At 42.3% G+C, this 12396-nt stretch overlaps 1 protein-coding gene across 3 annotated transcripts in view; it reads right to left on the minus strand.

Annotated features, from left to right (window-relative positions):
- The window catches only part of cep192 (centrosomal protein 192), a 203953-nt gene that overhangs the window by 138381 nt on the left and 53176 nt on the right, over window positions 1–12396 (minus strand). For all 3 annotated transcript variants that reach the window (XM_072468422.1, XM_072468423.1, XM_072468421.1), the window contains 5 exons: window positions 7646–8042; window positions 5625–5774; window positions 5475–5539; window positions 2293–2508; window positions 1929–2052 (listed from right to left, as the gene is read on the minus strand). In XM_072468422.1, coding sequence (XP_072324523.1) covers window positions 1929–2052; window positions 2293–2508; window positions 5475–5539; window positions 5625–5774; window positions 7646–8042 — 952 coding nt within the window. The remainder of the gene's footprint in view (window positions 1–1928; window positions 2053–2292; window positions 2509–5474; window positions 5540–5624; window positions 5775–7645; window positions 8043–12396) is intronic.

Here is a 12396-nt window from a genome sequence, read left to right on the forward strand (position 1 = left end):
ATGAAAAATAAGAGACACAATGAACAAACAGGAACAAGCACAGGTAGTGTACAAAACTTTGCTTTTCCTCTCAACCAACAATACCAGATACTCCACCATGGCAACACGAACTGTGAAAAATATAAGTTTTAAACAGAATTTACAATAACAAGTGACAATTTGAAGTAGCTATCAACTTAAGTTTATACAAAACAAGAAATGTCATTTTGCAGCACTTTAATACTTTAGAAAAAGCACAGATTTTGAGGCAACTTAATTGAGGCTGGTTTAGCTCAGTTGGCTGGTGATGTAGAATAAAGCCAACACCGCAGGTTCAATTCCCATATCGGCTGAGATTATTTATGAAGGTCTGCCTTCTGAACCTTGCCCCTCACCTGAGGTGTGGTAATTCTCAAGTTAAATCACCACCAGTCAGCACTCCCCCTCATAGGGGAAAGCAGCAGTCTAGCTGTAATTTTAAGGTTCTGTACCCTTTGCTCAACCCTCACCTGTTCCATTCAAGGAAATATTATTGCTTTATCTGTCCCATCAAATCCCATCATAAAGGGAAGGGAATTCAAGCCCAGCCTAGCCTAGCCTATGCAGCCTGAGCTCAAAATTTAACTCTTGAGGCCCAATCCAATGATGGTGTATCTCAACTTTACTCCCTCCAAGGCCACTATATCCTTGAGTTGTATGGAGTGCTGGAGTATAACCAGGATCCTGTACAGCTGTACCATAACTTACACCGCATGGTATTTCAACCTTCGGCCAAAATTCCATTAGCCATTAAAACAAAAACAGTGCACAACAGGGGCAGCACGGTAGCATTGTGGATAGCACAATTGCTTCACAGCTCCAGGGTCCCAGGTTCGATCCCGGCTTGGGTCACTGTCTGTGCGGAGTCTGCACATCCTCCCAGTGTGTGTGTGTGGGTTTCCTCCGGGTGCTCCGGTTTCCTCCCACAGTCCAAAGATGTGCAGGTTAGGTGGATTGGCCATGATAAATTGCCCCTTAGTGTCCAAAATTGCCCTTAGTGTTGGGTGGGGTTACTGGGTTATGGGGATAGGGTGGAGGTGTTGACCTTGGGTAGGGTGCTCTTTCCAAGAGCCGGTGCAGACTCGATGGGCTGAATGGCCTCCTTCTGCATTGTAAATTCTATGATACTATGAACAGTCTGATGCCACTATATCCTGATGAATAGGCCAAAATCTGAGAGTGGGGGCCAGGGGAGATGGTATGGGGGTATTAAAGGGTTTTTGTTCATGGGATGTGTACATTTCTTGTGACGCCAGTGTATACTACACATCCCTAACTGCTTTTGAGGTGCTGATGGTGAGGCATCTTCTTGAACCTTGGCAATCTTGCTGCATCGCCACGTGTTTGCATGGGTTTCCTCCGACAGTGCAAATTAGGTGGGATTATGGGGTTACAGGGATAGGGCGTGGTCCTGTGTAGGGTGCTCTTTCGGAGGGTCGGTCCGGACTAGACAGGCCGAATGGCCTCCTTCTGCACTGTAGGAATTCTATAACAAATAAATCTACTGATCACCTCTTATTCCATGAGTTGTGCCCTAGTAATAGGCTCTTAGTGTAGCAGTTGACCATTTGGTCCATACCAACTCTACAAAAGAGCCACTCCACTGCTCTTTTCCCATACACCTGTAAATTCTCCCTTTTGAAATATATTTCCAATTCCTTTTTGAAAGTTATTATTCCGTCATCTTCCACCTTTCAGGCAGTGCATTTCAGGATATAAAATTAAAATATTCTCTATCCTCTTGCTTTTTTCCCAATCATCTTAAATAGTGTCCTTTGGTTAATGACCCACGTACCAGTGGAAACAGTAATTTCTCATGATTTATATTATCACAAACTCAACTTTGGTAACATGCACATTTATTAAAGAATACTCAACTTTTGCAAACAAATGTATAAGATTTATTTTACCTGAATGAAGTGTGTCATCGCTGCAAAGCTCGCTGGTTTCATGGTAGGCTTGTGACAAATTAGGTTCAAATAAAGGAACAGGTGCTCTGTGCTCTGGTGACGTTATGGAATATCCAAATGAAGGCTAACAGATTTAGCAAGAGTCTGAATTATTACCAATATAAACAACAGAAGTTTATTATACATTTCTAGTTTTAAACTTCTTAGGAGGGTCTCTTCTTAGTTACGCAAATAGTCTCAGGAGAATAGAATAAGATTGTATTTAACAGAGAAATGTAAAACAGGAATTCAATTAGAAGCCAAAGCAGTTGTTCTTAATATTTATTTTTAAAAATACATACACCTATTCCAACCTTGAACTAACCCGTTTTATGCCACAGTTATGTTCTCCAAGGCATCCAAGAGCCTCTGATCTTTCACCAAAGAATTCTCCCAGAGTGAGGCGGAGATAACTCTGACTGCCTTGCATAAAGTCAGGTCCTGCCTGTGATGCTCGCAATATCAAGCAGCTGTTAGCTGGCAGCTGCCATGAATCACTTCCACATGATCCACTTGCAAATGTCACATCCATTTTATCCTCCTGTGGAGAAGGTGAGAAGACATGACAGATTATGAATCTCGAGTTGCAATGATAGTAGTTAATTGTACTTGGGGTCTCTGATCATGTCCATGTATGCCAAACAATAGAAATAACTGCTAATTTCACAATTCAATTAATTGAAAATGTTCTGCTTTTAGTATCATTCCAGTTCCATTTGCTTGTGGACTAGTCAACACAGCTGTTAAGGAGATTGTGCTGAATAGATGGGCATACAATACACCTTAGTAGCGGTTTGGGAAAAAATATACCCAGGTCCACATTTAATGTAGTTGGTGCAAATATTTTCACCTGTCCTTTAATGATTTGTTCAAATTTATTTCAATATGCACTAGGCGATCCAAACTTATTTATAAATTGTAATCTTTAATAAATTAGTTTAATACATTTGTCTGTCAAAAATACTTGGAAGCAGTTCTGATACAGTCATGAGGCCAAATTCAGTGAATAAGGAAAAATTAAAATGCTGATTTATGTCCAGAATTAACACCAGCAAATAAAGGATTTTGAATCTTTTGTAACCTTTTATTGAAATTGATGTTTGGCCTACATGATAATCATTTAAAAGTGTTATTGCTTGGCTTTTACAACAAATCGAAGAAATTTGTCTCAAAGTTTTTAGAAAATCCTTAAAGGCTGAAGACAAGATGAGGGGCAGACTTTTCTTGTATCATTGTTCACAAGTAGGAATGGCACAAAGTCGTATCAGAGTCAAGAATTAATTAGGACCTAGAAGACTATAATGCGTGGAAGACTTTTTTTCTTATGCAAAAAAAAAAATTACAATACCCAATTATTTTTTTCCAATTAAGGGACAATTTTGCGTGGCCAATCCACCTGCCCTACACATCTCTGGGTTGTGGGAGTGAGACTTGGGGATAAGGTGCAAACTTCTCACGAACAGTGACCCGGGCTGTGATCGAACCTGGGTCCTCGGCGTCGTGAGGCACCAGTGCTAACCGCTGCGCACCCGTGCCACCCCCTCACTTGAAGATTTAGCTTGCTGTTGACTTTTTGAATCCTGCTATGATCCAGAAGGGGCCTAAAACATAGTCTTACTTAAAGAAGCTATGTCCCAGTTCAACTCAATCGTTGTTACAATTATTCATTGTTTACTGGCCATTTACGTGGAAGCTAAAAGACCCCATGCTCAAATAGTTGAGATATGCATCTGATTAGATGTTTTGTGAATTTAACAGCAAGTTATTCTGATTGGCTGCTTATTGTTTGAGGGAGTCATCAGTCTCTTTTTCCAAATCACAGTTTATCTGGTGTTAGCATTTTGCAAAAGCCTCATTGCAAAGTTAGCCACGTACCTCTATAGATGGTGAATTTCTATGTTCTAATTACTAGCTTATCCCACCGTTTGGCTATGTTTAGCCAATAATTTAGTAGATTTTCCTCCTACCCCCAACATCTGGTAACTTCTGGATTGATGTCAAAATGACATCCAAAAACTGCTTTCCTCACGTGCACTAAAATTTTTTTAAAATAACAACTCAGTTTGCTGTAATATGATGTGAGATCATGACCTGCTGGGGCTGGTTTAGCACACTGGGCTAAATCGCTGGCTTTTAAAGCAGACCAAGGCAGGCCAGCAGCACGGTTCAATTCCCGTACCAGCCTCCCCGAACAGGTGCCGGAATGTGGCGACTCGGGGCTTTTCACAGTAACTTCATTGAAGCCTACTTGTGACAATAAGCAATTTTCATTTTTCATTTCATTTTCACCTGCATCACCTGCTCAGCAACCAGGCATTCTTGGAACTTTGAGAGAAAGGTAACATTCAAGGCAAGCAAGACTGGCAACATTATAGCACGATACATTATTTCATCAGCTGGGAACCACTGCAGCAATTAACATATTTAAAATTGCATTGTGCAACTACACAAACTTAAATACTAATGTAGACATATTAGGTATGTGCCTATTATTCACTTATTCCATTACAATTTAATAAAATTGAATGCAGCACCAATGGTCATGAAAATAAAGAAGAGCCCTGTCGACGGACAGCATAGAAACATTTGCTAAAGGGGTGTTGAAAAAAAAAAGTGTTTCTAGAATAACACTGTCACTATTGGATAGGCTCTAGAGAATCGAACTGCCAATGAATACTGGAGCCTGATTAATACTCTAAATCAGTGGGGTGGCGCAGTGGTTAGCACTGCTACCTCACGACACTGAGGACCTGGGTTCAATCCGGCCCTGGGTTACTGTCCGTTTGGAGTTTGCATATTCTCCCCATGTCTGCGTGTGTCTCACCCCCACGACCCAAAGATGTGCAGAGTAGGTGCATTTGCCACACTAAATTGCACCTTAATTGGAAAAAAAGAGAAGTGCACTCTTAAGTTCATTTAAAAATTCTCTAACAAATAAATAATGTTTATTGTCACAAGTAGGCTTACATTAACACTGCAATGAAGTTACTGTGAAAAGCCCCTAGTTGCCACATTCCGGCACCGTTTCAGGAACAGAAGAATTCAGATTTCTCAGCTGGTACGGGAATTGAACCCGCGCTGCTGGCCTTGTTCTCGTCGCAAACCAGCTGTCTAGCCTACTGAGCTAAACCAGCCCTGTACATGTAATCACTGTACAGATGTAAATTTGTCTTGTATATCATAAAAGTTTTTGTGAAAAACTGCTGTAGAATCCTCGATTTCAGTCTCAAGTTAGCGAAATGGATTTATCTGCTGTCGTTTTTGCACTCTTGCTTCAGATTCTAATTATTTCAGGAATTCTCAACCTTATTAATCAGGTTGAGAATAAATACTGTATTTTCTGTCAGCCTTTTCTACGGTTCTTCCTCTAGAAATTCCAGGTTCCCCATTTCAGTCTGTTTTGAGAGGTAAGCCCTAGACCTTCAAAGGCATTCACCTTTACCTTCATCGAGATAAGTTTTCACTGAAGTGCATTAGAATAATGAACAGAATCATTTTCTCTCAAACCTGAATAAACCGGTGTTCTTCCTCAAATTCGTCTTGATCTTCTTCTATCAATGCAGCAGCTTTGTCTATAAAAAGCATTAAAAGGAATCAGCAAAACATTAAAAAACAGGCTTCAAAGCTAAAAATGTTATGCAATAGCCAAAATCTTACTGCCAGTTATGAATTCTTCTTCGTGAATGCTGTTAGCTAGATTGATTGGCAGATTGAACTGATCCGGTTCTTTATCCAATGAATAATAGTAAGCCAGATCTGTCACCCAGTTCCCTTCTTCATTTTGGTAAATCACACTTGATCTGTCCCCTGCAAAAAAAAAACATTTTGAGTATGTATTTAACTGGAGCCTTTTACGCCCAATTTTCTTCATCTCCTTTCTTGAAAATATGAACTTTACATGGTACATGTCTATAGTATCAGCAACCTTGTATTCATAAAATCATAGAATCCCTGCAGTGCAGGAGGTCATTGGGCCCATCGAATCTGAACAAACGCTCCGAAAGAGCACCCCACCTAGGCCTGTTACCCCACCTAACCATTGGACGCGACAGGGTAATTTAGCATGACCAATGCACCTAACCTGCACACCTTTGGACCATGGGAGGAAACCAGAGCACCTGGAGGAAATCAACGCAGCACGGGGGAAAAAGTTCCAACTCCACAGACAGTCACCCGAGGCCGGAATTGAACCCTGGTCCCGAGCGCTGAGGCAGCAGTGCTAACCGCTGTGCCACCATGCCGTATCTATTCCACATTTGAAGTCTCTATGAATTAAGGCAGTTTCTTTGACTCTCAAATTTGAGCCATATACTACCCTCATCTGACATTAACATACATGCACATTTAGACCCCTGGATTCTGATCCCCCTTTAAATTTAGGTACATAGCATAGAAACCAGTTATAGGACATATATTGGCCACTTCTTCAGATGTCGTTGAGAAGCAACATGCAGAAGGAGGTGGTGGCCATTAATGGATTTTGGGGGGGGGGGGGGGGGAAAGAGAGCGAGAAAGAGAAAGAGGAAGAGGAAGAAGCAGCACTGCATTGTGATTTTTTTTTCTGGAGCCATTTCAGTGATGTTTAAGGAACAGAAACTGGACTGTAGAGATTGAAGCTTAAGAGTTGTGGGAAAGATAAGAAGACATTTGGCAGGCTTCAAATTGCAAGAACTTCAAGGAATGAACTTTGGAGACGGGGAAGTAGTTTGCAAAGACAGTGGGTTACATTCCAGGGGTTTTTTTCATTTTGAGAGAATGAGGTTGGTTTGTAAAGGGAAAGGATCAGTACCTGAGAGAATTAGATTGTTTTGTAAAGGGAGAGGAACAGTACCCGAGGAAGGAATATTAAATACAATGTCAGCTGGCATAGGACCCTGGGAGGGAAGCCAAGTGATCAGCAGTTCAATGGGAATAGGATACAGGACAGAGGAAACTGCTTTTGTGGCCAAGGTGAGTTAGGAGAGGATACAGGGGAATGAGAAAAACAGGCATCAAAATTAAAATGAAGGAAACTCTGGGAAGAAGTGTCACTTGGTGGCCAAAGGGAAAGGATATAACAACAAGCATTTTAAATACCTTGCAATCAGCCCTCAATTATCTCAACTCAATGGAATACAAAGTAAGTTCATACAAGCCACTCATTTAACTTTTTAAACTGTACTCCTCTCAGAAGGCATCATCTCTTTAGATACGTGCACTGGCACAAAATTGAATGCGGTTCTCTGGATGAAGTCTGACTGAAATTTCTACATTTTCTCACTTTTATATTTCAACCTCCTTTTGCTAGTAAAGGGGTGACGGGAGGCAAGGGTTCCAGGGAAGAGAAAAATAAGGGAGACAGCAGAAGCAGACTATGGTCTGGACTGTCAACCAAATGCACAGATGAATGGACTTATGTTGACATAGCAGGGAAGAGAGATGGCACAACGCATTTTGTGCCAGCTTTATGCTATCAATTCAATGTTATATTGTAGTTGTGCAGATCACTATTCCACTTCCACAAGATATTTTTTAAATGATAAAAAGCTGTAGTAGTAATATTGAAGCCAACTGTAATTCATATTTTACTTGCATTAATCCTTAGCAATCAGTTAAACATATGTCAGCTGCAAAACACCTAGCACTTTAAATCTTAGTCGGCATGCCTATGTAGTCCAAAATTAATAACTGTCAAATACCTTCTCCATTATCCCACTGGGAGCACCCAGTGCTCCAGTCAGCTTTCTGCTGCTTATGAAACGGAGAGCTTTTTGATGAGTCTTGCCATGTCTCAACTGTACTTTCATCTGGATACACAGGTGATAAGTAGACAGCAGCAAGAGGTGGGCCTGAATCAGCATTTGAGGTCCGATCAGCATCATCACCACTTCCTGTAGCTGCTGTCTGGCCTATTATCATGTCGCCACAAGGTCCACCTCTAAGACCCAAGTCGTCATCACCATGAGGTGAGCAAGTCATCTGAGAAAGTTGAAAAGGTGAGCCTTGGGGAGTAAAATGTGACTGGTCATCTGTGGAAGTATTGCCACCCACAGAGCGAAAATATACAGAATCCAGCTTCATTTCATTCACTGCATTCTGTGGACCCAAAACAGAAATAAATTTAGGCTATGGCTCATTTGCACAAATCTTTAAAACTATACGCGCGGGTGGTCGGAGAATCTCGCCCCTGATTCTACATTCAACTATTGAACTGATATGCAAGTCCCAGTACATGTAACTTTATATTGGTTTAATTACATCACATTGGTAATCTTTAACCTGTAACAATTTTGCACATTGGTAAAGATATCTAGACGGAGTTAGAATGTTTAAGAAGAACTAGCAATGGTAAAGGGGGAATCTGAAATGAACTAGCAAAGTTTGTTATCTTTTGTCTCATCAGTAGACAGGTATTAAACAAAATAGACAAACAATCCAGGCCTTTAAATTATGCTGTGGGATACACTGTACAATCTTTGCTCAACTGGTTTTGTTCGAAATTCCATCAAATCTGGAAGATGTCACCAATTCTAAAAATCAATAGTTCGAGAATTTTAATTCTGCAAATTAATAGAACCTGTGCTCCAATCTGAAACCAACCAATCCCCTTATTCTTTGTTTCCTTGCCTCCATATTTACCTTCCTATCAATGTCAAAAGCAAAGTTGCCATCATCCCAGATGACCATTGGCTGATTTCTCCTTTGAGGGGGGTGATTTAACCTAAGGATCACCACACCTCAGGCGAGGGGCAAGGTTGAGAAGGTGGGGCCTTCATGAATAACCTCACCCAGTGTGGGAATTGAACCCACATTGTTGGCCTCGCTCTGCATCATGAATCAACCATCCAGCCAACTGAGCTAAACTGGCCCCAAGACTCCACCCTCTCACCACCACATGATCGAGACCCTGACTGGTCGCTTTCTTGGTTCTTCTCCCAGATGTCCTCCTGTCCATTCTATAGCTGTCAATTTTCCCTGCTCAAAAAAAACTACGACTGCTCAAAAAATTAACTACGGCCAAGTCTCTCTGCCTCAGACATCATGTTTCAGGCGGCACAGTGACGGTGGTTAGCACTGCTGCCTCACAGCACTAAGGACCCGGGTTAATTCTATAATAATAATCTTTATTGTCACAAGTAGGCTTACATTGCAATGAAGTTACTGTGAAAAGCCCCTAGTCGCCACATTCCGGCGCCTGTTCGGGTACACAGAGGGAGAATTCAGAATTTCCAGATTACCTAACAGCACGTCTTTCGGGACTTGTGGGAGGAAACCAGAGCACCCGGAGGAAATCCACGCAGACACAGGGAGAGTGTGCAGACTCCGCACAGGCAATCGAACCTGGGACCCTGGAGCTGTGAAGCCACAGTGCTAACCACTGTGCTACGTACTGCCCCTGGTCACTGTCTGTGTGGAGTTTGCACATTCTCCTGTGTCTGCGTGGGTCTCACACCCACAACCCAAAGTAGGTGGATTGGCCACACTAAACAATTGCCACTTATTGGATTATTTTTTTATTCCAGAGTGATGGGAGGTCAGTGTTCATGCAGGAAAAATGATGCAAAAGATGGGTATGCTCTCATATCTTTAGGTTAATTAACAGGAACTGAAGTATAAGGGCTCAGGAATTACATTTGGAGGGAAATTCCTAGCCTTTTGGTAGGGTTAATGAGCAAATGAATTGAATCATAGAAGATGAGCCAGCTGACTTATTGGGTGGGCTAAATAGCATTAGTTTTATAAATAACAGATTGTTTTAGGGTAAATCTCGGTACTTCATTAAGGATGGAGCGCTTCTAATTAGAAGACGGAGATTTTCCAACAGCAGATAGAATCAAATCTGGACGAAGAAGAAGAATGGTCAGAACATAACGGCAGGAGAGCAGAACTTAAAATTAGAGAAGAAACAGGAAATAGTATTGTAAACTTAAAAAGCTAAAAGGTCATAAGACAGCACTTGGGTCTAACCAATATGTCACCATGGCCCCCATCTGCAATAATCACAGGTTAACTCCTGTAACAATGGAGCCTCTTTCAAAAGGTGGAGACAGGACAAGGGGACACTGACGGTTAGGGACATGTACACGGACGGGAGAGTAGCTACCTTAGGGGAACTTGTGAGAAAATGATGACATACCCTCAGATTCCAGGACACGTTGGACAAGCTAGGGGAGGGGAACTGTGCGGACATGCATAGACTATTGTTAGAAGAGACATATTCGCGCCTGAGCGAGACAAAGAAAAGGTGGGAGGAAGAACTGGGCAGGGAGAGCCGGGGGGGGGGGGGTCGTCAAGGTAGTGCACAGGGCGCACCCAACTAGAACACGCATAAGACATAGGAGCGGAAGGAAGGCCATTCGGCCCATCGAGTCCACTCCACCATTCAATCATGGCTGATTTCAACTCCATTTACCCGCTCTCTCTCCATAGCCCTTAATTCCTCGAGAAATCAAGAATTTATCAACTTCTGTCTGAAAGACACTCAACGTCCCGGCCTCCACCGCCCTCTGTGGCAATGAATTCCACAGACCCACCACTCTCTGGCTGAAGAAATTTCTCCTCATCTCTGTTCTAAAGTGACTCCCTTTTATTCGAAGGCTGTGCCCCCGGGTCCTAGTCTCCCCTGCTAATGGAAACAACTTACCTACATCCACCCTATCTAAGCCATTCATTATCTTGTAGGTTTCTATTAGATCTCCCCTCAACCTCCTAAACTCCAATGAATATAATCCCAGGATCCTCAGACGTTCATCGTATGTTAGGCCTACCATTCCTGGGATCATCTGTGTGAATCTCCGCTGGACCCGCTCCAGTGCTAGTATGTCCTTCCTGAGGTGTGGGGCCTAAAATTGCTCACAGTATTCTAAATGGGGCCTAACTAATGCTTTATAAAGCTTCAGAAGTACATCCCTGCTTTTATATTCCAAGCCTCTTGAGATAAATGACAACATTGCATTTGCTTTCTTAATTACGGACTCAACCTGCAAGTTTACCTTTAGAGAATCCTGGACTAGGACTCCCAAGTCCCTTTGCACTTCAGCATTATGAATTTTGTCACCGTTTAGAAAATAGTCCATGCCTCTATTCTTTTTTCCAAAGTGCAAGACCTTGCACTTGCCCACGTTGAATTTCATCAGCCATTTCTTGGGCCACTCTCCTAAACGGTCTAAATCTTTCTGCAGCCTCCCCACCTCCTCCATACTACCTGCCCCTCCACCTATCTTTGTATCATCGGCAAACTTAGCCAGAATGCCCCCAGTCCCGTCATCTAGATCGTTAATATATAAAGAGAACAGCTGTGGCCCCAACACTGAACCCTGCGGGACACCACTCGTCACCGGTTGCCATTCCGAAAAAGAACCTTTTATCCCAACTCTCTGCCTTCTGCCTTACAGCCAATCGTCAATCCATGTGAGTACCTTGCCTCGAATACCATGGGCCCTTATTTTACTCAGCAGTCTCCCGTGAGGCACCTTATCAAAGGCCTTTTGGAAGTCAAGATAGATAACATCCATTGGCTCTCCTTGGTCTAACCTATGTTATCTCTTCAAAGAACTCGAACAGGTTTGTCAGGCACGACCTCCCCTTACTAAATCCATGCTGACTTGTCCTAATCTGACCCTGCACTTCCAAGAATTTAGAAATCTCATCCTTAACAATGGATTCTAGAATCTTGCCAACAACCGAGGTTAGGCTAATTGGCCTATAATTTTCCATCTTTTTCCTTGTTCCCTTCTTGAACAGGGGGGTCACAACAGCGATTTTCCAATCCTCTGGGACTTTCCCTGACTCCAGTGACTTTTGAAAGATCATAACTAACACCTCCATTATTTCTTCAGCTATCTCCTTTAGAACTCTAGGATGTAGTCCAGGGCCCGGGGATTTATCAATTTTTAGACCTCTTAGTTTCTCTAGCACTTTCTCCTTTGTGATGGCTACCATATTCAACTCTGTCCCCTGACTCCCCGGAATTGTTGGGATATTACTCATGTCTTCTACTGTGAAGACTGACGCAAAGTACTTATTTAGTTCCTCAGCTATTTCCTTGTCTCCCATCACAAAATTACCAGCGTCATTTTGGAGCGGCCCAATGTCAACTTTTGCCTCACGTTTGTTTTTAATGTATTTAAAGAAACTTTTACTATCATTCCTAATGTTACTGGCTAGCCTACCTTCATATTTGATCCTCTCTTTGTTATCCTCAGTTTGTTTTTGTAGCCTTCCCAATCTTCTGACTTCCCACTACTCTTTGCCACATTATAGGCTTTCTCTTTTGCTTTGATGCATTCCCTAACTTCCTTTGTCAGCCATGGCTGCCTAATCCCCCCTCTGATAACCTTTCTTTTCTTTGGGATGAACCTCTGTACTGTGTCCTCAATTACTCCCAGAAACTCCTGCCATTGCTGTTCTACTGTCTTTCCCACTAGGCTCTGCTCCCAGTCGATTTTCG

Source organism: Scyliorhinus torazame, chromosome 11 (genome assembly GCF_047496885.1).
Source record: "Scyliorhinus torazame isolate Kashiwa2021f chromosome 11, sScyTor2.1, whole genome shotgun sequence".
NCBI lineage: Eukaryota > Metazoa > Chordata > Chondrichthyes > Carcharhiniformes > Scyliorhinidae > Scyliorhinus > Scyliorhinus torazame.